The 22,421-nt window shown below is 61.3% G+C and overlaps 1 protein-coding gene across 1 annotated transcript in view; it reads left to right on the top strand.

Annotated features, from left to right (window-relative positions):
• Positions 1–22,421, top strand: part of TMEM161A (transmembrane protein 161A) — a 44,695-nt gene that overhangs the window by 7,589 nt on the left and 14,685 nt on the right. The window contains 1 exon segment of the mRNA XM_074164030.1: positions 89–579. Within this exon segment, the coding sequence (XP_074020131.1) occupies positions 89–579 (491 nt within the window).

Here is a 22,421-nt window from a genome sequence, read left to right as displayed (position 1 = left end):
GGGGAGGAACGGGGCCGGGCGGGCTCCGTGGAGCCCCCGCTGCAGACACGCGTGGGGCGGCCGCCCTTCCCATTTCGGCGCTGCCAAGCCTCCCCCGCGGCCCCTCGGGGGCAGGGAGCCGTGGGGAGCGGAGACTGGCAACCGGCGGGGGCGAACCGGGCCGCTGCGGCCCGCCCGGGCCCTGCGCGGCGGCTACCGGGCCCGCGGGCGGCGGAGGAGAGGAGCCGGCGCGGATGCTGCGTCCCGGCCCCGGCGGTGCCCGAAATGCCCCTTCCCCGAGCCGGCCCCGGCCCCGAAGGTGCTCCCGGGGCGGCGGAGAGACTCCGCCGGTCCCGTTCGTTCCCTCGGCGGAGCTTTGAGGCCGCGGTCGTTGTTGGGGTTTTACCCTTTGCGGAAGGACCGCGGCCGGGCCCGCCCGGGGAAGGAGCCTTTCGGTAGCGGAACCCACCGGGGCGGCGGAGCGGGACCGGGACCGGCGATGCCCCGGGCGGTGTGGACGGCAGCGGGGCCGAGCCCGCCGGGACCGCCGCCGTCGCCCGGGGCCGGGCAGGAGAGGCGTTTCGGCGCCCGGTTGCGCAGGTAACGGCAGCGGCTCGGCCCACGCACGGTGGGGACCCAGGGAGGGGAGCGCGGGCGGCAGCTACCGGGGGGTGTGCGGGGCGACGATCCGTTAATTTGGCAGCCGACTGCCTCGCCGGCACCGTTCTTCCCGCTCGGAACGGCCGGCCGTGCCCGCCGCGCGGCGGAGCGACGGGAACCGCCGGGACGAGAACGGTAATAATTAGTAGCAAGAGTAACAATTAATTAGCGGCGGCTTGGAAAGAGAAGGGACGGAGGAGACGCGACCCCGCACGGCCCCCGGGGCGCGGCGGCGGTTCAGCACCACGGAGAGCGGCGGGGCCGGTGCCCGGTGCCCGGTGCCGGCGGGAGCTGCCTCCGCCCGCGCCCCCGCGATGCTGCGGCCGCCGTTTGCGGACGGGGCTCCTGCCAAGGGCTTTCCCCCCACACACCCACCCCCCCCAACCCGGGGGTCCCCGGTGCGAGGCACAAAGCCCCGCTGCTCTCGGGGAGCCGCCGGTGCTTGAGGGTTGGCATCTCCGCCAGCGCCGCCGTGCATCGCTCCCAGCCCTTTCAAACGCGGATATTCATCATACGTATAATGATATATTTTATATATGTGGGTTTGTATCTATAGAAGGGCGGGTGGGGATAGCGGGGGGCCGGGATGGATCCGTGCCTCCTCCCCGAAACCCAGAGCGCCGTGAGCGGGAGCCGGGCCCCGCCGCCCGCACCGACCTGCTGCTCTCGGTCCCCGTTAGAAGCGGAGCCCGCCCGGGGCTGCCCAGAGCCGGGGCACCGGCACGGCGCTGTGCCCGGGGCCGGTGCTATGCCCGGGCCGCCTCTTGGTTTCCTTTTCCGCCGTTTCACCGGAGCGAGGTGCGACGAGGCGGTCCCGGGAGGGCTGCGGAGCCCACCGGGCCGGGACAAGGCTGGGGGGACCGGGAAGAACCGGTGTGTCCCGTGTGGGGGTGTGTGTGATCGTGCACGGGTGCGTGTGCGGGGCCGTGCGTGCCCCAGGACGAGTGTGAGCATCTTGTATCGGTGTGAGCGCTCCTGCGTGCGCACCAGGGCGTGTGTGAACCTGCGTGTGCACCGGTGCCCGGTCACCCCTGGGTGGGTGTGTGGCACACCGGGGTCACGGCTGGGCCCGCCGGTGCGCTCCCGGTGTGAGGCGGCTGGGGGTACCGAGGAAGGGCCGCTGCCCGCCCCCCCTCCCCTGACTGGGGCTGGGAGAGCGGAGCAGACCCCCTGCACCGGGGCAGGGCCGGCCGGGACCGGCCCCGGGTGGCCGCACGGGGGGGACGTGGAGCCGGACCTCGGCACCGGCTCTGCCCCACCGAGTAGGGGCCCCGCTTTGTCCCGGGCCCGGGGGGAGCCCTGCCCGACCGGGAGGCAGAGCCGAGGCCGAGCCCGTCGGGCGACGCTGTTACCGCCCGGGACGGGGCGGGGAAGGCCGAGCCCGGTTTTACTCCCGAGCAGCCGCAAATTTTCCCCTTTGCCAGCGGGGCCCGTGAGCGCAGCCTCGACGGGAGGGTCCGGCTGCCCCCGCCGCCCCGGCCGCTTCCCCGCCCCGAGCACGTCGGGTTTAACCCTATATTTTACCGTGGGGGACGGCTCCGCCAGGGCCCTGCCCAAGCGGGGTTACCCCCGGGGCACCGCCGCCTCCCCGACGGGGCGGGCCGGCTGCTGCGGGAGGCTGCGTCCGGGGAGGGGGCTCGGGGAGAGCAGACGGGCCAGCCCCCGGGGACGGCGGCGGCCGTGGCGAATGGTGCTGCCCCCCCCGGGGGGGGGGGGGTTGACCCCTGCCCCGGCCCCACGCCCGGGCTGTCCCAGCCCCGCCGCTCGGGCTTTGTCCCCGCCGGCCGCCCCGTCCCTCCTCCCGCCCTCCCCCGCCCTCCCGCCATCCCTCCGCCGCCGGCTCTGCCTCAACTTTAGAAGCAGGTCCCGGAGCGCCGGGGAGCGGGAGCAGGACCCGCACCGGCACCGGCACCGGCACCGGGCGGGGGCATCCAGTCTCCGTCCCGGACCGAGCCTCCTCCCTACCCTGCCAGCCTGGGAAGGATGCGGCGACCCGGAGCCGGCGGCGATCCCGAGCCGACGGCGACAGCGGGTAGCACCGGCCCCGGCGGGGCGAGCAGGTACCCTCTCCCCGGGATCCCTTCCCGGCTCCCCTTCGCGGGATCCCCCGTCCTCTTCCCGTTCCTCGCTGGGGACCGGGGGCAGACGCTCCGCCGAGTTTCCCCCCGAGAGGCCGCACGGCCGGAGCCCCGCGGTTTGGGCAGCTCCTCGGGAGCATCCGCCGCCGCGGCCCGGCCGGAGCCCGGAGCTTCCCGGCAGGGGCGCGGGGTCCAAGGGAGGGCGAGAACGGGGCCGCCCCGGGGGACGCAGGATATTTCCCTCCGGGGGATTCACGGCCCGGACCCCCAGGATATACGGGATTCCTCTTGGGGATGTGGGCCTGGCTGCAGGGAGTGGGTGTGGGAGGAAGGGGAGGAAGAGGAGAGCAGAGCCGGGGGTCGGTGGAAACCCCGGGGGGGCCCTTTCGGCTGGGCCCGTCCCTTCCCCAGCCGCTCTCATGACTCAGCAGCTCCGTGCCAGTAATTTACAGTAATTATAAAGTGGGAGTGGGCTCCGGGGTGGGTCTGGGGGCGAATTTGGTGCTGGGAAGGAGGCAAGTCCCTGGGCCGCAGGCGGCGGGGGTGGATCCTGGGGGGAGCACCTTGCCCTGCGATGGCTCCCAGGCCATGGGACTGAGCCCGCATTTGGGTGTGGGTCCCCTTTGGGGTGCAGACGTAGAGTCGGGGTGCTCGGGCGGGCTTTGGGGAGCGCCGGGGTCGCGTGTTGCATCCCGAGGTGCCGGGACAGATTCCTGTTCTCCCAGGGAAACTGTTGGGGTTTCTTCGTTATTGGCGGCGAGGGGATGCGGATCGTGGCCACCCCGGGGGGGGCTCCGATGTTGGAGCAAGACACCCCCAGGCAGGCGGCGCGGCCGAGGCCCGTTTTGTAAAGACCTGGGTTGGTTTTTCTCTTTGGTTATCTAGCTGTATGAGTGTATGTGATATCATAAAGCTAGAGAACCGAATGTAAAAACCCGCTCGCTGTTCTCCGGGAGAAGAGCCCTGCCCTCCCGGCAGGAGAGGGGCTCAGCGGCCACCGGCCTCCTCGAGGCACCGGCCCCGGTGCCTTTGGAGGAGGAGAGCGGCTGGAAGCCAAACGCAGTTGTGGAGTGGAAATTTCAGCGGGGTTTTGTCTTTAATCATTTTTATTGAGGCCCAGAGCTAGCGCCTATGCCTGGGTGATTATTTCGATTCCAACCCGGGGTTCCTCAGGCTACCTGCAAACCCAGCACCTTTCTTTTATTAATTTATATATATATATATATTTTTTTTTTTTTTCCGCTGTCGTTTTAATTTCCACATCGGCAATTAAGCTCGCTTGCGCCGGGTGTGCCGGAGATAAATGAAACGGGGCCAGCTCAGAAATAACCCCCAGAGAAACCCTGATTATAACGAAGTAGAAGGAAAGTTGCTTAAATATATTACCGCATGCAAATTGTAATTTAGCCCAAACCCGTTTCCGAGGGTGGTTTATCTACTGGGGAAGAGAAATAAATCATCGTCGCTCGTCGGTTATTCTGCATCTGCAGAGAGATCGCAGCTTTGTTCTTTGGAGAGGGGGATTTGGGAGCATCGCTCCGAGGGTGCTCCGGTCTCAGCCTTCCCTCCGGTCCCTCCCGGCCCCCGTCTGTGCTCCTGCTTTGCTGCCTGTGCGTCGGGGTGTTGCGTGCTCCAGCTCCCTCCTTCCCTCTGGCTCCTCTCGGTCCCCATGGTGCCCGGGGACACTCGCTGGCACGAGGGATGCGGGGCTGAGCCCGGGCTGCCCGGGGGCTGCGGGGCCGTGCAGGCAGAGGAGCGCTGGATTCAGCCCCAGTGGCTGATGCTGGGAGAAGGGGAAAGGGTGTAGATGGTGACCCCGAAGGCTGAGCGGTCCCCAGTTATTCCTGGGAAGCTCAGGGAAGGGGGGGAGCAGTGTGCTCTGTTTTGGGGTGCAGCTTGGAGCGGGCAGTAAGGGAGACCCCTCTGTGGCCGCAGAGTCTGGTCCTGCGCTCTCAGGCATCGGGCATTGGAGAGGCTCCGCAGATGGACCTAGGCATCCACGTGCTTAAACCGTTGCAGGATCAGGTCCGAACCATGTCAGCCCAGCCACCGCTCTCTCGTGGGTGGCAAGCACGGCGCGAGGACGCGGCAGCCCGAGGAGGGTGGTGGCACCGGGGCACATCCACTCTCCCTGTCGCCGCTCGTGTCTCGGGTGCATCGGTTCCCTGGCTGGGTTGGTGCCGAGAAACGGGCAAAGGAAGAGCATCAGCTCCAAATATTAAATAGCTCAACGCCCTGATCTCTCGCCCCACCAGCCTCTCCCCACCCTGCACATCCTGGCCGGGGTTTTGCTTTGATGTGGGGTTGTGCCTCTTCTTTCACCTGATGTCGCGGCAGCAGAGGAGGAATTTGGGGTGCGGGAGGCAAGGGGGCACCTTCCTCCCTCTCGACAGGTCTCGTTTTGTTCAGGCAGGAGAGGGGCAGATTCCTTGTCCCGGGTCTCTGTGATCCCTGGCACTGCTCCTGCACCCCCAGCCGGCTCAAACAACCTGGGGCTTGCCCAATTTGGGCCTTTTTGTGGGCAGGGAGGACGCGGACCCTATACACAGTGTGAGATAAAGCAGGAACACCCCTGTACACCCCAAAATATGGTGTGGGATAAAGAGGAGACAGTCCCTCGTATGCCATGTGCCCCATTGAGCCCCTCTGCCTGCGGCTTGAGGACAGGGACAGGAGTTTGGGTCCTTTAGCCGTGGCGGTGCTGAGTTGGGTGAGAGCCTTTGCTGCAGCACAACACGGGGCCGCTGCAGCATCCAGAGCCACCGGTTTGTCTTCTTGGTGGGGACACAGGTCCCCAAGGTGGGGGGGATTGTGCCCCATCCGATGGCTGATGCCACCCTGCGCTCTGCTTGCGGGGCTGGATGGATGGGGCAGGAGGAAAACCTCCCCCAGCTCCTCACTTATTTGCCCTGAGCTCCTCCAAGGGACGGCAGGTTTCCGTGCCAGACCCAATTCCATCCCTTTGACCGCCTCAGGCTCTCCAAAATCTGGACCAGCTGTGAACCCCGTGGCTTTGTGTGCGGGTTTGGGCAGAGGCTGCCTGCACGGACCTGCCGGCGTTCCCGGAGCGCCGGCAGAGGAAGCCGCTGGCTGTCGGGAGAAGCGTTTCAGCAGCGGCGAGGCCGCGTGGGGACAGGAGGGAGGACGCAAAGCGGCGGCCGAGCAGCAGCGGGAGGGATGCACGGCGTGCACAGCGCCGGGAGCCGATGCCGGGCATCAACCCTGCCCTCCCCTCTCACAGTCCCAGCCTGACGTGCACCCCAAAACACACCACCACACACCCCGACATCCCACCCGGGGGGAGAGGGGGAACCGGCGCAGGCTCTGCCGCGCTCGGGAAACCTTCTCCTCCCTCCTGACTACTTGTAAACCATTCAACAAGAATTTCTTAAAATAGGTTCCACTTTAAGGACTTATCTGCTGAATGCCATTAATTTTCTGGGGTTCGTTAAAAGCAAACTTGGTATCATAGCAACTGAATCTATTCCAGGGAAGCAGCCAATTGCGCCGCGTGGTGTGTGCAACCGAAGGCGAGAGAAAGGAGCCTTTCAAGGTTTATTCTGGGGCTTGTGCCTTTGCAAGTGAAGTTTTAATTTTCAATGTTTTATTCCTTGCAGAATATTTTATAATTTCTCCCGGCAAATCTGCAGGGAGAGGAAAATCACTGCGCTAGCAAATATTTGTGAAATGGCCTGCCTTTCGTGCCGTCCGCGTGTGGGCAGAGGGGGTGGCAGAGGGATGCGGCGGGTGCTCAGGATGGATCCGGCACCGGCGATTTGGCCTCGTGCTCGGGACAGTCGGGCTCGTCTCCCCGGGGTTGATGCCACCAGCCCCGGTGTCACCCTCAGGAGTGACACTGAGAGCGGGTGTCTCTGTCTGCTCCGGATGGATCCGGGACCGCCCGGCAGGATCGGGGGCTGCTGGTAAAGAGGACGCTAATCCCCGTCTCATTTCCCCGGCCTCGCTAAAGAAATAGTCATTATTTCCCTTTTAATCCCATCTCTCTCCTCTTTTCCATTAGGCCCTAAGCTGCAATCTTGTTCCCGGGGGATGTTACGCTGAGGATAATCCCAGGCGCTGCCGGGGTGCTCGGCCTGGCTACTTTGGGGCAGGGGGTGGCTTCCAGCCCTGGGCTGAGCCCGGGGGTCTCCGGTCCTGGTCCCCGGCACCGGGAGAGGAGCCGGGCTGAGCGTTCCGGTGCCGGCACAGCAGAGTAAGACGGGGGCAATGGGATGTTCCCCAAAACCCTGGCCCAGCCCTGGAGATGGGAATAGAGAGCTCATGGCCAGCTTGGCTGGTGGGGTGCCGGGATGGTGCTGTGGCCCCGTGTCGGCTCTGCTGGCTCGGGTGGGCAGGATCCGGCCCCGGGGCTCGGCGGGGGGGACAGAAGGAGCCCTTTGTGCCGTGGCTGGTGCAGGGGATGGAGGGAGCTGGGGGGATGCCAGGGTCTGGGGTGCTGAGAGGAGCCGGGAGGCAGCTCCATCTCCACCCCACGGCCGCCAATCTCAGCCAGGAAACATGGAATGGCGGGGTGGGCACCTCGTGTGCTGGAGCCCCAAAAATAACACACACACCCCCCCCAAGATCGCCTCCAGCTACGTGTTTGGGTTTTAATTGGGGGTGGGTGGCAGGAGCCATGATCGCAGCCATCCTGGCCACCGGCACGCGTGTGTGCCCAAAGGTCACAACTCCCGGCCTCGACCGATACGCACAAACCTCCCTGTCCCCCAGCGAGGGGCTCCCCGTGCCACCCCCCCACCCCACTATTGCACCCTCCTCCCACCGCAAGCTGATGGTTTTCCAACCTGACAGCTGAGAGGGGAAGAAAAAAAAAGTCATTTATGATAAAAAGTATCACTTAAATAGACAGAAAGGGTAAAAGCCCCAGACAAAAACATATCCCCGAGCCGGAGAAAATGAAAAACACTGATGTGTTTAACTTTAGGCCATTTAAAAATAACCGTCGAACAGGCAACAGTAAATAACAATTCCTTCCCATCAGGTATGTGTCACCGCGGCGGCGAAGCTCCCGTTTATTTACCCAAAGCTGGGGGAGAACGGCCCGGCTGGCTCTTTAGCTGCTAATTTTTATAGATGTCAGGCTGAAGTCTCCGACCTGGATAAATCAGGTGCCGGCGGTGGAAGGAGCGGTGAGAGAGCACTCAGTCCTCCTTCCGTCCTGGAGGGGTGCGGGGCTCCCGTTCAGGGGTGCGCATGGGACCCCCACCCACGGGACCCAGCCTGGGGGGGGGTGAGATGAGACCCCACGTGCGGGGCCGGGTGACCAGGGCATCGGGGTCTGTTCCCATCCCCACGCCATGCGCTGGAGGCCTTGCTTTCTCTCTCTCTTTTTTTTTTTTTTTATTCTTTTATTTATTTTTTTTTTTTATGGAGAAATTATTATTTACAGTTTAATATCTTCATGTTTCTATGGAAACTCCATGGCTGCGCTGGGTGGAGAAGTCAAAACCGGGGAAATGACAATATTCGAAAGCGAACGGAGCGGGGCGGGTGCTCGCCGGGGTGGGGGGACCGGGGTAGGGCACGGGATGCGGGGCGACCCGCCGCACGTCGGTGATGCTCAGGGTGCCACGAGGATGTGGCCTTGGTGGCCGCGCTTTGTCCCTCCTGCCAAAGCCAAACCCTTCTCCTGGGCTCTTTGGCGAGAGGTTTTCAGGATGCTCTGACCGAGCGGCGGCTGCCGAAGCCTTTCCCTTTCCCAGCACCAGGAATCCTCCCGGATTCCCTCAGGGATTGAGGGGGCTTTGGTAGGCGAGGGTCATCCGAGCTCCCTCGCCGTGGGCACGCGTGGGCATCGCCCACCCCGGGGGAAACTGCTGCATCCCGGAATGTAGGTCACGCACATACGTGCGTCGTCACATACATATGTCGACTTCAAAGGGCTGGGGCTCATCCTCGCTGGCAACAACCCCGCGTGTGGCCGTTAAACGGATTTCCACCAAGAAACGGCCAACGTGGGGCACATGCGTCACGTACCGGGGGGTCCGGAGGGTGACACACACACACACACCCCCCTTGCCTGGCACCGGCGCTCATGCGGAAAGAGCGGGGCGGCGGCGGAGACCTTCTCCCCCTAATAGCCGGTGACAGGGACTTGCTAGTGGCAATGTCCCTGCGTCAGGCGCAGAGCGAGGACGGAAGGTGTGCGGCGTCCCCGCTTTTGTCAGAAAGTATCTATCAGCGCAGCGGGGAAAGGTCAGCGGGGAAAGCACGTGGGGGAGGCACGAGCGGGCCCCGAGGATGCTGCCCTGTCCGTCCGTCTGTCCGTCCCGCTGCCAACGCCAGCCAGTGATGTACCCTCCCCCCCCCCCCCCCCCAACCAAAGACGGCAGGAGATTAGCTTAAAAAAAAATCCCAGCCGCTTCAAAAAAAATAATAACTGTGGGTTTCGCCGCCTTTGCCTTTTGGTTTTCGAGCCTTTGGGGATGGTGTTTTCATGCCTGCCGCCGCCGCCACCAGAAATGTATGTATTTATTTTTAATGAAAAGCACGATCCCGGTGCTATTCTGGGGCTGGGCCCTGGCAAACAAGGGGAAGATGGTGGGGCTGGTGGAGGGGGGGGCGGGGGGGGCTGTGCCTGTGCCGCTGCTGCCGGCTTCGAGGACCAGCCCCCCCTCCCCTCCCTCCACGGCGGCTGCGCAGTGAGCGGGACCCCCAGCTCCGCCGTCCCCGCAGCTCCCTGGGAGGCTGAGCCCAGACTTTCTCTGCCCTAATTTCCCGGGAAACCAGGCGAGGGCTGATCCTTGCGCGGCTGCTTATTGTTTTCTATAAATCTTGGATTTCCACGGAGTTCGGAGGGGATTTTTGGGGGACCCACGGGCCCGCTATCGGGTGAAACCGAGGTGTGATGTGCCCAAAGTGCCCCATCCCCGGGGAATCCCATCGCTTTGTGTGTCACGCAGGGATTTAACACGGAGCATTTGCTCCAGGAGCATCAAACGTTGGTTGTGAAACCCGGGCACGGCCGGGGTCGTGGAGGAGCTCAGGGTGGTGGCGGGGTGTTTGGGGTCCCCGTTGGTCCCCATGGATGGATCATGGATGGGGATACAGCCACGTGTCCCCTCTCCTCACCAAACCTCTGGGTTTGCACATCAGGGACGGGCGCTGGTACCTTTTGGCTCATTTTTTTTTATATCAAAATCGCAGCATCCGGATAAAAGGGAGAGGCGGGAGGGGGTCCGAGCTGGGGGCATTAACACCGGCTCCGCATTTCTCCCCCCGACCCCCACCCCAGACACCCCTTCCAGAGCAGACTTTAGGGATGAAAACCCCGTGCCGGCTGCGACGCCTCGACCCGCAGCCGGGCACACGTGTGCTCCCGTGCGCGGCCGGGCTTGCACACGCGTGTGCACGCGCAGCCGAGCCGGAGTCAGGGCCGGCTGCTCCGGGAGACGGGGTGCGAGTGGCATTTCAATGCAATCCAGGCGGGAACAATGAGGTGTGTTTTTAAGGGACTGTGAAAGGGGGGTTTTTGCTGAAGGACTGAAAAGGCGGCGGGGGGGAGGAGGGAGCCGGGCAGCCCCTCCATTAGCTCAGTGCAGCAGCGAGAACAGCTGTGAAAAGAGCCCAGGCCTTTTTCCCACGCCCAGAGGAGCGGAGCGAGGGAAGGAGCCCTCCCAGCGAGGTCAGATCCCATCACTAATATATACACAGGCTGTGCCCTCATTCACGTCACCCCGGCGCAGGTTTGTTTAAGGCACACACACACTGACACTAATTTCTCCTCGCCCTCGCTCCCCCAGCCGGCCCCATTATAGTCCCCGCTGCATTAAACCCTCCCCGTGCCCCGGCGACGGCTGGCGGCACTGAGGAGGGTTGGGGTTTTTTTTGTATTTATTATTTTTTTTTTTTTTTATTCCCCCCCCCCCACTCCCCTCCCCAACACCTGACCGGCAAGGTCAAGACGAGTTGCCCGCGCCGCGGCGGCGATGGCTGTGGCCAGCAGCTGCTGCGCCGGGGCCGGCTCGCAGGAATGCGCCACGGTGGCCGGGTCCCGCAGATGGGACCTGGCGGGGGTTTGACACCCGGGACTCAGCTGGTGGAGGCGGATGGGGGATGCTGAGCTTGGCGGGGAGAGGAGGAGGGGGGGGGGGGGATGAAATCACCCCCTCCCACCCTCTCACACACACACACACACACACCCCCCCCCAGTCCTGGCTCTGTGCATTCATGGGAGCGTGGCTGATTGATGCCGGAGGAGGTCTGGCTTCGTGGCTGCTTGTCGGGAGGGTGAAGTTGGGAGTCTCTGCTGGAGCTAAATTAAAGGGTTGGTTCAAACCTCCCCAGTCTACAGTTTCCAGACCCCAAATGGGGAGTGATCCCCGTATCTCTGGTGCTGCTGGGGGGGGGGGGGGGTCGCACTGGTCCTGGGCGATGCCCCGGGTGCCACTGGTGCAGGGCACAGGCGATGGCAGGACCAAGCCCTCCTGCCTGTCCTGGTGCCATCTGGACTCTGCTGTCCCTTTGGGGCGATGAGCCTGGGTCAAAGCAGCTCTGCCCCTGCTCTTGCTGCCACCATCCTCATCCTGTGCACCCCAGCACCGGAGAGGGTCTGGGGGACATTCCATGGGGCTGCTGGTGCAGGATACGTGCGGGGGTTGCTGTGCAGCCCTCACAGGGGGACGTGCAGGGGATGGGGTGATGCTCCCCTCCTGGTCCTCCCGTGCCAGGATCCGTCCCCAGCGGTTCCCCGTGCCCCCTGGCCCTGCGGTGCTGCCGGCCCCGTCCGGCATCTGCCGAGAGACGGGCAGCAAATAAATCAGGGCTTGTTTATTCTCGCGCCTGGGCTTGGTGTGTGAGTTCATTTTAAAACGTTCTGCCTTAAATTACAGCCTAATAAATCAATACCCACTTAGCGATGCAAGTGAGCGGGAGCAGTTTGCGCAAAGAATTAAAGTTCCCTCCATGGCTCTCGAGCTTCGGGAAGGACGAGGGAGAGAGTCCCGGCAGGACCCTGTCCTGGGACACGCGTGTGCATGACGGGGACATGCATGTGCATGGCTGTGCTTGGCTGGTACATACATGTGCATGGCTAGGACATATATGTGCATGGCTGTGCACGGCCAGGACATGTGTACATGGCTGTGCATGGCCAAAACACACATGTACACAGCTGTGCGTGGCAGGGACACATGTTAAGGCAGGCGTGTGCAGCTTGGGCAGCCTCAGAGCTAATCCCAGTCCCCCCAGCTCCTCTGACATCCTCCTCTCTGGATTTCCCCCCTCCCCAAAAAAAAGGTGACAATACACTTCTCCCCGTCCAGCTCCCACCCACCTCTGCCTTGCCACCCCCTCCCCTCTCAGGGCAGTTCGTTATGCCCCCGCTAACGGCCTTCCCTGAGCATCCTCCTCCCCTTCGTCCCTCCGCTCACACCTTTCACTTGTCTAATCCCCTTGTATTTGTCTGGGCCGCCTTCCAGGGCCACCCACCTCTTTGTAGGGCCACTGCTAAGTAAACGCTGCCTTTGCTCTGCTAAACGGGGACTCCTCCTCGGCACAGCCGGGGCTGGTGGGACCGGACCTTTCATGTGCCGCCCTTCACCTCCTGCCACGGCACCCTCCATCCTCATCCTCCTCCTTCCCAGGGATTCGGGGTACACCGGACTCTCGGTGTCCGGCGTCGGGGCATCTGCAACCCTGGGTGCCATCGCTGCCTGCTCCCACCAAAGCCACCCTTGGTGATGCCCAAGGACCCTCTGTCCCCGTCCCCCGTCCCCCCCCCCAGCTTGTGTCAGAGCCGGTTTTATCCCTCCCCCCCTCGTCTCCCTTGCCAAGCCCTGACACTTGATGGCAGCCCATTCAAAATGCATGGGCTCCCCTTTCCAAGCGCCCCGGTCCTTTTGAACTAAAAGGATTTTCTCAGAGGCTAAGTTCAAATGTATGGCCGTTATTTATTTATCACCCCGCTATGTATTATTCATTTATTTAAAAATGTATGGCAGCTGGGAGCCCCGTGTTTAATCACCCCACGGATGGCGAGGGCCAGGTGGAGCCGGCCCCTTGCTCCGCCGGTAACCTGGCGCGGTGGCTGCCGCCGGCCCGCCGGCCTCACGCCTGATTTACCATGAACCCAGCCAAAATTAACGCCAGCCCCACACTAGCCACAGCAAGGTGGCCGTGGGGCCGGAGTCGGTGTTTCGGGGGGGGGGGGGAAGGACCTGCAGCACCCCAATGCTGTGTGTCGCTGGGTGTGGGTGTGTGGGGTTGTCACCCCCCAACCTCCTCGGCACCTCTTTTTGGGGTTGGGGATGTGCCCTGCTCGCCGCCCAGCCAGCCCCTCTGGTGGCCCTGGCCACTGTCCCCAATTGCTGCTTGTCCCCAGTAGGAGGGTGAAGTGGCTGATGCGCAGGGAGGCTGGAAGGGGCTGGCATTGGGCTGTCAAAAAGGGGAAAAAAAGGCAGAAAAAGGAGAAAACCGGCTGTGCTTTGCTTTCCCTGGAATCACAGGGAGGAGGGGACACATCCAGCCCTCCCTTCGTGTCCTTGTCCCTTCAGGGCTTAACTCAGGGGTGAAGGATAGAGTCCCCTTACGGGAGGAAAACGAAGGGTTAAGGATGCTTTTCTTCCCTGCTAAACTACCCATGTCCCCCCCCAAGAGCCCCCACCACCCTTTTCCTGGCTGGGACACTCACTAATTGAGACAGCTTCAGCCCCTGCCTCCCTCCTCTCCCCCTGGGGCTGAGCTGCCTCTTCCCAGGGGGAGCACATTGTCTGCTCCAGCCGGGTTGATGTAATCCCTAAGCCCGAACAATACTTCCCCACCCCGCTCCCGCTGAAAGGGTATTAGTTGCCCAATGAGATAATTACTCCACAGGCCACCCTAATCATCCCGCCGGCCCAGCCGCTTTTCCCGGCGGGTGACGAGCCGGCCCGACTCAGCCCCACAGCACCCGGGATGCGGGTTCGGGGTCCCCCGGGGTGATGCTGCCCGAGATGCTCACCCTCTATGGGCACCCAGACCCCAAACACCAGCAGCAAAATATACTTGGGAAGGGGGGGGGACGTGCAGCCGAGATGCCACCTCCAGCCCTATGTCACCCCAAAATGCCACCCGTGCGTGGGGTGCGGGGTGGGAGTCCCGGGATGCTCAGCCTGGGCTGGCGATGCCGCTGCCGTCGTGCTGATGAAGCAGGGATGGGATGAACCTGCTCCCGGTGCGATGGGGTTTGGGTTTTCCTGAAGTCACGTCCCCGCCTTGGCCCCCTCGGAAAGGGTCTGGGCTGGCAGATGTCCCCCGAGGGCCCCGCAGCGAGCACAGACCCATCGGCACATCGAGAAACCAATTACCAGGCTAAAATTTTGGGAAAACAAATTCTACATTTTTTCATTAAATACCGGCCTTTGCACAGACCTGATTTCAAAATCCAGCATTTCAGCAATTAGAAAACCTGTCCCAACCTATAGGATAAATGTGCCCAGTTTCCTGAATTGCTCCAACAGGAAATAATCCCGGTTTTCAGCTCCGCTTTGCGCAGGCTTTGCTGCCCGGAGGGACCCTGCGCTTGCTTCCGTGGAGCGTGCGGGGCCACGTGGCGCACGCGTGGTGTTAGCATGTAGCCACGGGCACACGCGTGTACCCACACACGCAGCGCTGGATGCTTGGCTGGGCTGAAATCCGGCCATTTTCCTGTCCGGACGGTGCCAGGGCTGGCTTTCCCCTCCTGGAGCAGCTGGGGACGTGGCCGTCGGCCGCAGAGCTCCCCTGTCCCTTTATTGTCCCGTGTGCTGGAATTGGGGACGCTGCAGGAAAAGGGACCTGTTCAGGGCAGCTGAAATTAAAGCCTAGTTCTTATTAATCCTGCTCTTTGCGGCTCCGCCTACGCCGAAGTCGGGGATTATCCCGTCCGCCTTCCCGCACGCTGGTACAGCAGGAGCGAGGCGGCCGGAGAATTAATCTCCTGTAGGTTTTGCTGATCCCATCCCCAGGAACGGCGGGTCGGGGGGGACCCGGAGGGGCTGGGGGGGCTGGAGCCGGGCAGGGGGACACGGACCTTCCGCCACTGCAGATTTGTGTTGGGCTCGGGGAGGGGAGCCGGTGTTTGGTGGGATGCTCGCCGGGATGCTCACCGGGATGCTCGCCGGGACCAGGGATGGGGTTTGAGCGACAGGTCACCGAGCTGCACCTCCCTGAGTTCCCAGCAAGGACTTTTCCCCCCGCCCCGGCCCCAGCACCACTGGGAATACTGGGGGCCGTGCAAGGCCAATGCTGCGGCCAGGGGGGACGCTGCCCCGCTCCAGCCGCCGCTCCTCCCTGTCCCTTTCTTGGCCGATCTCTTCTGACAGACAAACACCGGTTCTTTCTCCGTCACAAAGTCCTTGTCCAGCCAAGCACACAAAGCGGATCCATTATCCGATGGGGGACAGAAAGGAGGGGGCGGGAGGGGGGGGGCTGCTGCCGCACAATGCGCACAAGTGGCGCGCGGGGCCGCCCCTATTGTGTCTGGGCAGGAAGGGCCGGGACCCACGGCGCGGCCCCCTCAATGGCAGCATTGTGTCTGAGCCCCCCTGTCCCCTTGGGCGTCCCCTTGGTGTGTGTTGTGTCCCCCGACACCCCCCCCCCCACCAGCTCCTGCCCTGCCTCTGGGGCAGTGCCATCATCCCACCCTGTCTCCGGTCCTTTTGGGGTCCTCTCTTCCCATGGGACACTCTTGGAAGTGCTGGGGGGTGTCGGGGGGCTGAGTTTTTGGGAGTAAAGTGAACGGGCTGATGGGTGCTCCCCCCCACCCCGGGCTGATGGGTGATCCCCCCACCCCAGGCAGATGGGTGCTGGGGCTGAAGTCCTCACCTCCACACCCAGTGTTTTTGGGTGATAAAAAGGCTGAGCTGGGGCAGATCAAGTTCGGCAGCGGGTGCTGGGGGACGGGGGAGATGCCCCAGGGTGTCTGGAGGGGGTTTGCTCCCATCATCTGACACGGGGGGGTTTCCCTCCCCACCGGCTCCTGGGAAGGTTTGGCTCCTCTCCCTGCCGATGCCATCCCGTCTGTCAAATGGGATGCGGGATGCAGCCCAGGGTGTGATCCATGGGGTGATGGAGCCACTCGACCCCCTGGAGACCCCATGGAGAGGTCAAACAGAAACCTGTCCTTAAATGGGGACCCGGGGGAGTACCCAGGGTGGGGTTTGTACACAGAAGTGGGTGCGGAGACCTCGAGGTCCTTCCCCAGGCTCCGGCGGTGCCAGGAGAAACCTTTGCGATCCCCTTAAAGCATCGTCTTGGCCACGTGGGCCTGCCCAGCGCGGCTGCAGGAGGTTTGAGATGGCTCAGTGATGAGCAGGGCAAGATTGGTGTGGGTTTGGAGGTGCTTGATGTGGATTTGGAGGTATTGGTGTGGGTTTGGAGGTATTGGTGTGGGTTTGGAGGTATTGGTATGGTTTCGAAGGTGCTCAGTGTGGGTTTGGAGGTGCTCAGTGTGGGTTTGGAGGTGCTCAGTGTGCTTTCGGAGGTGCTCGGTGTGGGTTTGGAGGTGCTCAGTGTGCTTTCGGAGGTGCTCGGTGTGGGTTTGGAGTTATTGGTGTGGTTTCGGAGGTGATGGGTGTGGGTTTGGACGTGACAACGTTGTTCATCTTATTTTTTGCAGAGGAGAATTCCCCACCCTGCTTTGATCACCGCGGTCCGGCAGCATCCATCACCGGAGACGGGGATGGGGCAAAGCGGCCGGAGGGAAGGGGAGCAGCCAGACCAGAGCCCCGGGGGGGACCCCCCACCCCGCAGCACCCTCACCCTGGACATCGAAGGATGGAGGAGCCCCGTGGGGCACCGTGGACTGGGATTTCCTGCCCGTGAGCGCCGCTGGGATGGGAAGAGGCTGCTCCTGGTAGGAGTCTGCAGCGGTGAAGTTGTTCTTGGCTGTTGGGGACGGGCTGGTTTGGTCACGACTCTCCATGGCAAGAGCAGGTCCCACGGAGCCGGGTGAGGGAAGGTGACTTCGCCCCCACAAGGATGCTCGGGACCCCTTCGCCTCTCCCAGATGGGGTAAGTTTGGGCTTTTCTTGCTTTCCTGCAAGCTCAGACAGCCGGCACTGGGTTTTCCCCATAAAACCTCCCGCCGAACTCTCAGACGGGGATTTGGGGGGACCGTGGAGCAGTTCCATGGAGGGGGACACCCACGGGTGACACCCACGATGGCTCCATGCGTGGCTGGGCTGCCCCTCGTCGCTGGGTCCCGGCAGGCGGCTGCGATTGCCAGGCTGCAAGGTGCTGCACTGATTTTTCTCTCATTGTTTCCCCCTTTTTTTTCCCATTGTTTTGGGCAAAACCCCCAAGCATTTATTCCCATTTTATTTATATTCCTCTCTGAAAATGTTTCGATTCCCCCCCCAAAGCTCGTGGAAGAGTGGTCTATTGGTAACAGCTTCTGATTGCTGAATAATTGACTTTTTCCCCTATTTCCTTTTTAACGTACATCTAAAAATCTTTCCTTTATGACTCAAAACCATCCCTTTCTATGACTAAACAGCGTAAGGGGGGATCTCCCCCCCCCCTCACCTCTTGCTTTACCCTCAGGGGGTGCAGCCTCCCCCACCATCCATCCACAGCTCCTCCTGCTCTGCCCCATCCAGCCCCCCACCCCCAAACCCCATTTTGTCCTGCTCCTAGACATCGGATTTAGCCCCACAAGCGACTCCTGGCTCCTTCCGGGAGCCCGTTTTGGGATAATATTTTCATCCCAGCCCCGAGAGGCGCTGGGAAAGGGGGGGTGGGGGTGGGGAGGAGCACCCCCCCGCCCCCTCCCCCTCCCCTGCAGCAGCAGCAGCAGCAGCGTCGCATCCTTGGGAGTCAGTCAAGGGAGAAAATCCACGTCCCCTCCGGTCCTCCGAGTTTTTCACGTGATGGCGAAGCTGTCCGAAACATTAGGAAAAAACAACTTTCACCTTTCCTGGGGGGTGTCGATGCTGCTTTTTAGGAGAGCGAGGTGCGGCGGGGGGGTGGTGTCCCAGGGAGACATACGTCTCCCTGGGACACCCCCCCCCCTCCGCACCTCGCTCCCCATCGCCCACCCACCTCCAGGGACAATAATCCCCACATCCATCGTCAACCTCCATCTGCGCAGAGACCGGCATCATCCCATCTGGAGACCCCGGGATGCAGGGATGGAGTGGGGACCCCCACCCAAGGGCGACGGGACATTAATACTCCCCAATCGTGATGCCCCATCGCTTTAAAACCCCCACCCCCCCCATCCATTTTGGCTTCGTTCCTTCTTCCTCCCCCTTGCTTTTAAAGAGCATCCTCTTCCTCAAAGCTATATTAATGATGGTGGATGGGGTTGGTGGTGCCGGCATGGGTGCCCGATGGATGCCCTCGGTGCCCGATGGGTGCCCCCCAAGCAGATGCTCGGCGCCGCGGGCGAAGCCATCCTCCTCCTCCTCCTCCTCTTTTTCCTCCTCCTCCTCCTCCTCCTCCTCCTCGCTCTAAGATGGCCGGCGGCCCCAAAATGGTGCTGAGCATGAGACGCCATCTGCAAGGCTGGTCCCACGCCCGCCGTGGCCTTTTTATGCAAAGGGGAATTAATTAGATTTGAATATGGTAATTAAGCCATCAAGCCCCGCCGGGTGCGATGAGGTCCCTTCTTTTCTTCGGGCTTTCTTCTCACCCCTCTCTCCCGCCGCCCCTTAACCCTTCCCCCTCTGCTTTTTGCACCCAAAGTACCGCTCCTGCATCTTAATTAAACGCCTCGTCTAGGCAATGCCATCGCCGCCCCCCCCCCCTTTCCCGCACCGAATTCCGTCCGTCTTGGGGATGCCGTCCGTCTGTCTTGGTCAACGGCCATGGCCGTACCCCGTGTGTGCCCGTTTGTCCCCCCCCAAAAAAGCCAGGTGCTCATAGAGGGACGAGGGCCACTACCCAAAAGGATTTTGACAGGTGATGGCCCTCCCAAGGAATTGGTCCAAAATTACCTCCCCCAGAGCTGGGTTGTATTTTAAGCTTCTCTGATCCTCACGTTCCCAATATTGTCTTTTTTCTCCCCAATGGCTACGGGCCGTGGGGGTCCTGGTGTCACCCGAGTGCTGCCCGTGGGTGAAGCACGGGGATGGGTGAAGCTGCTTTTTGGGATTCCTCCCGGGGTATTTTGGGACTGAAAGGAAAAGAATGGAGAATTGAAGGTGCTTTCCACCTCTGTGCCCAGAAAAGGACTTTTTTTCTTTTTTTTTTTTCAATTGGGAATTAAAGCTTTCACCATTCCCACATTTCTTAATAGCGTCCATCCAGTCACCCTGACCCGTAACCGCTGGGTCTTTATCCACCTGAGGCAGATGATGGAGCAGAGCCCAGAAAACTCCTGGAAAGAGGGAGTTTTCCTGTGCAGGGGAAAAAAAAAAAAAAAAATCCCTGGAATATTTTCTATGCGTATATCTATATTTATAAGGAAAATATTTCTCTTTTTTTTTTTTTTTCCCCCACTTACCTTGTAAAGCAAACGAAGGAAATTGGGAATACCTGCGGGAGCTCGTCAGAAAAGCCCCCGGGTGCTTTCTCAGGAGGTTGCTGAGAACTGGAATCGGCTTCTTTAAAAAACAAAACAAAACCAAACCAAAAAACCCGGAATATTTGCAACGGGGTCATTTCTGGTAAAACTCCTAATTGTCTCGGCAAGCTGCTTCCAGCTGAACCAAGAAAAAAGGCTGAGATTATACATATATATATACACACATATATGGAGTGTGTGTATATATATGATGATGGAGTGTATATATATATATACATATATATACATATGGTGTGTGTATATATATATGTATGTATTTTATATATATATATGGTGCTGGTAAGAGGCTCTCAGGGGTTTAATCCCCAGTGGCAGCTCTGACCTAGATAGTTTGTGCTGGATACGGTGCTCCTACAATGATGGACACGAGGAGACCCATCCCCAACCTCCCCCTCGGCCTCAGTTTGGGTGAAATAAGGGAGAAATGGTGGTTTGTTTTTTTTTCCTCTGGGTCCTGCTGCGGGGTGGGCACGGGGCGGTTGGCAGGGATGCTCTGGGTGACTTTGGGGGCTCTGCCTCACCCCGGACCAGGCTCCATCTCTCTCCCAAGATGCTGGTGGCATCTCCTCATGGTCCTGGTTCAGGCTGAGCTGCCAAATACAGCCCCGGAGATGCCCAAGGGCATCTCCGGGGCTGTATTTGGCAGCTCAGCCTGAACCAGGACCACGAGACCCCACTGCCACTGTCCCACTGACCCCCCCTGAGATGGCAGAGGGGAGAGAAAAGACACTGGAGAGAGGGAAAAACAGCAGGAGAAGAGAGAGGGTGAGGAAGAGGAGGGAAATCTCTAGAGCCGGGGAGGAAAGAAGCCAGTGAGAGCGTGAAACAGAGGAAAAACGATTTAAAAAAGGGAAGGGAAAAGGGGCAGAGTGGAAGAAAGAGCAGATGACGGAGGGACTGATGGGCAGAGAGACAAATCAGGGGGAGGTGATAAGCAGGAGATGGGCAGGTAAGGCAGAGATGAGCCCAGGCAGCAGGAAGAGGAGGCAGAGCATGGCAGCCCTGGTACCCACGGGAGGATGCTCGAGGCTCCGGCTCAGCCCCTCCGAGGCTGGGACAACGGGATGACAATGGTGGCAGCGCTGTCCCTGCCAAGCTGGAAAGACCCAAAGGTCTACAACCACACGGGCATCCCCGTATCTCATTAGGCAGGGGTCCCGGCTAACGAGCCCTGCCCAGCAGAGCGGGTGAGCAGCACCCATGGCAGGCAGGTGGCTGCCAAGCGTGGGGCTATAAATCTCCCTCACGGTGTGGGCGCCGCCGAAAGCCTTCCAGCAGGATTTATCTCCCCTTCCCACTTTCCCCGCCTTCCCGCAACCGCCACGTGGATTCCCCCCCGGCAAGGGAAAACAAGCGAAGATGCTTTCTTTTGTCTCCGCCGCCCGCTCGGCCACGGCTCTTCGGGCTCTGATCCACCTCCTCCTCCTCTCCGCTCACAATTTTCTCCCCGTCCTTACGGTGGAAGAGAAGGGACAAACCTTTCAAACCTTTTATTTTATTTATTTATTTAAAATTGAAAAAATTAATCGGTGCTGGGGAGGTGGTGGCAGTGCCAGGGACGGTGACGCCCCGACAGCCGAGCCCGGCTCTGGCTGGTCCCAGGGTGACCCCAGGGGTTTCACCTCCCCGAGCCCCCGCACGACGCCCACCTCAGCTCGCAGCTCCTCATTGTTCCTTAGAGCCCTTAACCCCCCATTTATGCCACTTCGGTGCAAAAAGAAAAAAAAAAAAAAATTAATATAAATATAAGTGATGGACGTGCTGGTGAGAGCTCAGCGTTGGGGGAGAGAAGGGGGGAAAAGGGGGAGGATGGAGCGAGCTTAAAAATTACAGTGGGAATTAGCAGGAGTCTAAGCTGTTGTTTGCGCTGCCCATTAGCATCTGCCTATTTATCTGTCACCAGATCCTCGTGGCATCTATCCATCCATCTGGATCCTTGTCAGTCTGTCTGCCTGTCTAATTATCCATTAGCATGGCAAAGCTCCCCCCCCCCCCCCCCCGCCTCTGACAAGCGGCCCCGGCGAGGCGGACGTGAGACCACCTCAGCTGCCCTTCACCGTCGGGTGGGGGCTTTTATGAGCCTTCACTGACCCCCCCAATCCCCCCACCCCCAGCAAAACCCCGCTCACCCCTTCCAGGACAATAGGTGGTGACGGGCGGGGAGGGCTCTGCCAGGCTGCGGGATGCGGATGCATCCGACAGCGATGCGGGAAAGCCAGGCTGGAGCAGGGAAAAGCCAGGGGAGGGGGGTCGCGTGGCGGGGGTTGTCGGTAGGGTGTTGGTTGCGTAGGGTTGTGCGTGTGGATGCCACGGTGTGTGTTCACGACACGGGGTGCGTTCACAACACGGGGTGCGTTCACGACACGCTATGTGTGCACGACGTGGTGTATGTAGACGATGCACCACAGGCTTTCGCCCCTCACAGATGCTCCCTCTCGCCCAGGGGACACAAGCCCCGTGGCCTGGCATGGCCGTGGCCGCGCCGTGGGCAGCGCCGGTGCCGGCGGCTCTTTGTGCCCGCCTCGCCGCGTGGGATTTCTTTGTTCGCGGCGCCGGGCAGGTTCCCCCCCCTCCCCGCCTGCCCACGGGCCCCGGCTCCGAGCGGCCGCCGAGGAGCAAATCAGCGGCGTTTGCATATTCAGAGCAGGTGGGGGCCCATATGCCTAAGATGCACCAGACAAAATTAGCCACCATAATCATAATCAAGTGTGCCGTTGTGCTGGGGGAAGGGAGAGCCTGGCAGACAAGCCTGATAATTATGAAGCTCAGCATGTGCGCAGCGGTTTTTGCAACAATTATGCCTAGCTCAGCAAGCCGGCGATGATGCTCGTTACAACCACCCTCCGTCGCCCGCCGGTAGCTCGCTCCCGGGAGGGCTGCGATGCCGGTGAGACGGGAGCAGGAGGCTGGCACCCCATCCCCCTGCCCTTCCCGGTGGGTCCAGCCCTTCTCAAGCTGGTTTGTGGCTCGGTGGCAGCCGTCCCCCGGCGCTCCCTGTGCCCCAACCGCCTTCCCACACACTCTTCTTGTGGCAAAACCTCCATTTCCCACCTGGAAAAACCCCACGGTGTCCAAAACACCTCCAGAAATTATACTCCCCCAGCCCCATCAGCACCCATCAGCTCTTGCCCTGGGTGGAGAGCAGCACAAACCCTTTGCATAAAGGAGCTCTGGAGATCCAGCTTCCCCAAAAATCA

The sequence above is a fragment of the Numenius arquata genome, chromosome 25 (genome assembly GCF_964106895.1).
Source record: "Numenius arquata chromosome 25, bNumArq3.hap1.1, whole genome shotgun sequence".
NCBI lineage: Eukaryota > Metazoa > Chordata > Aves > Charadriiformes > Scolopacidae > Numenius > Numenius arquata.
Note: the sequence above shows the minus strand (reverse complement) of the source record. Positions and strands in the feature narration are given on the sequence as shown.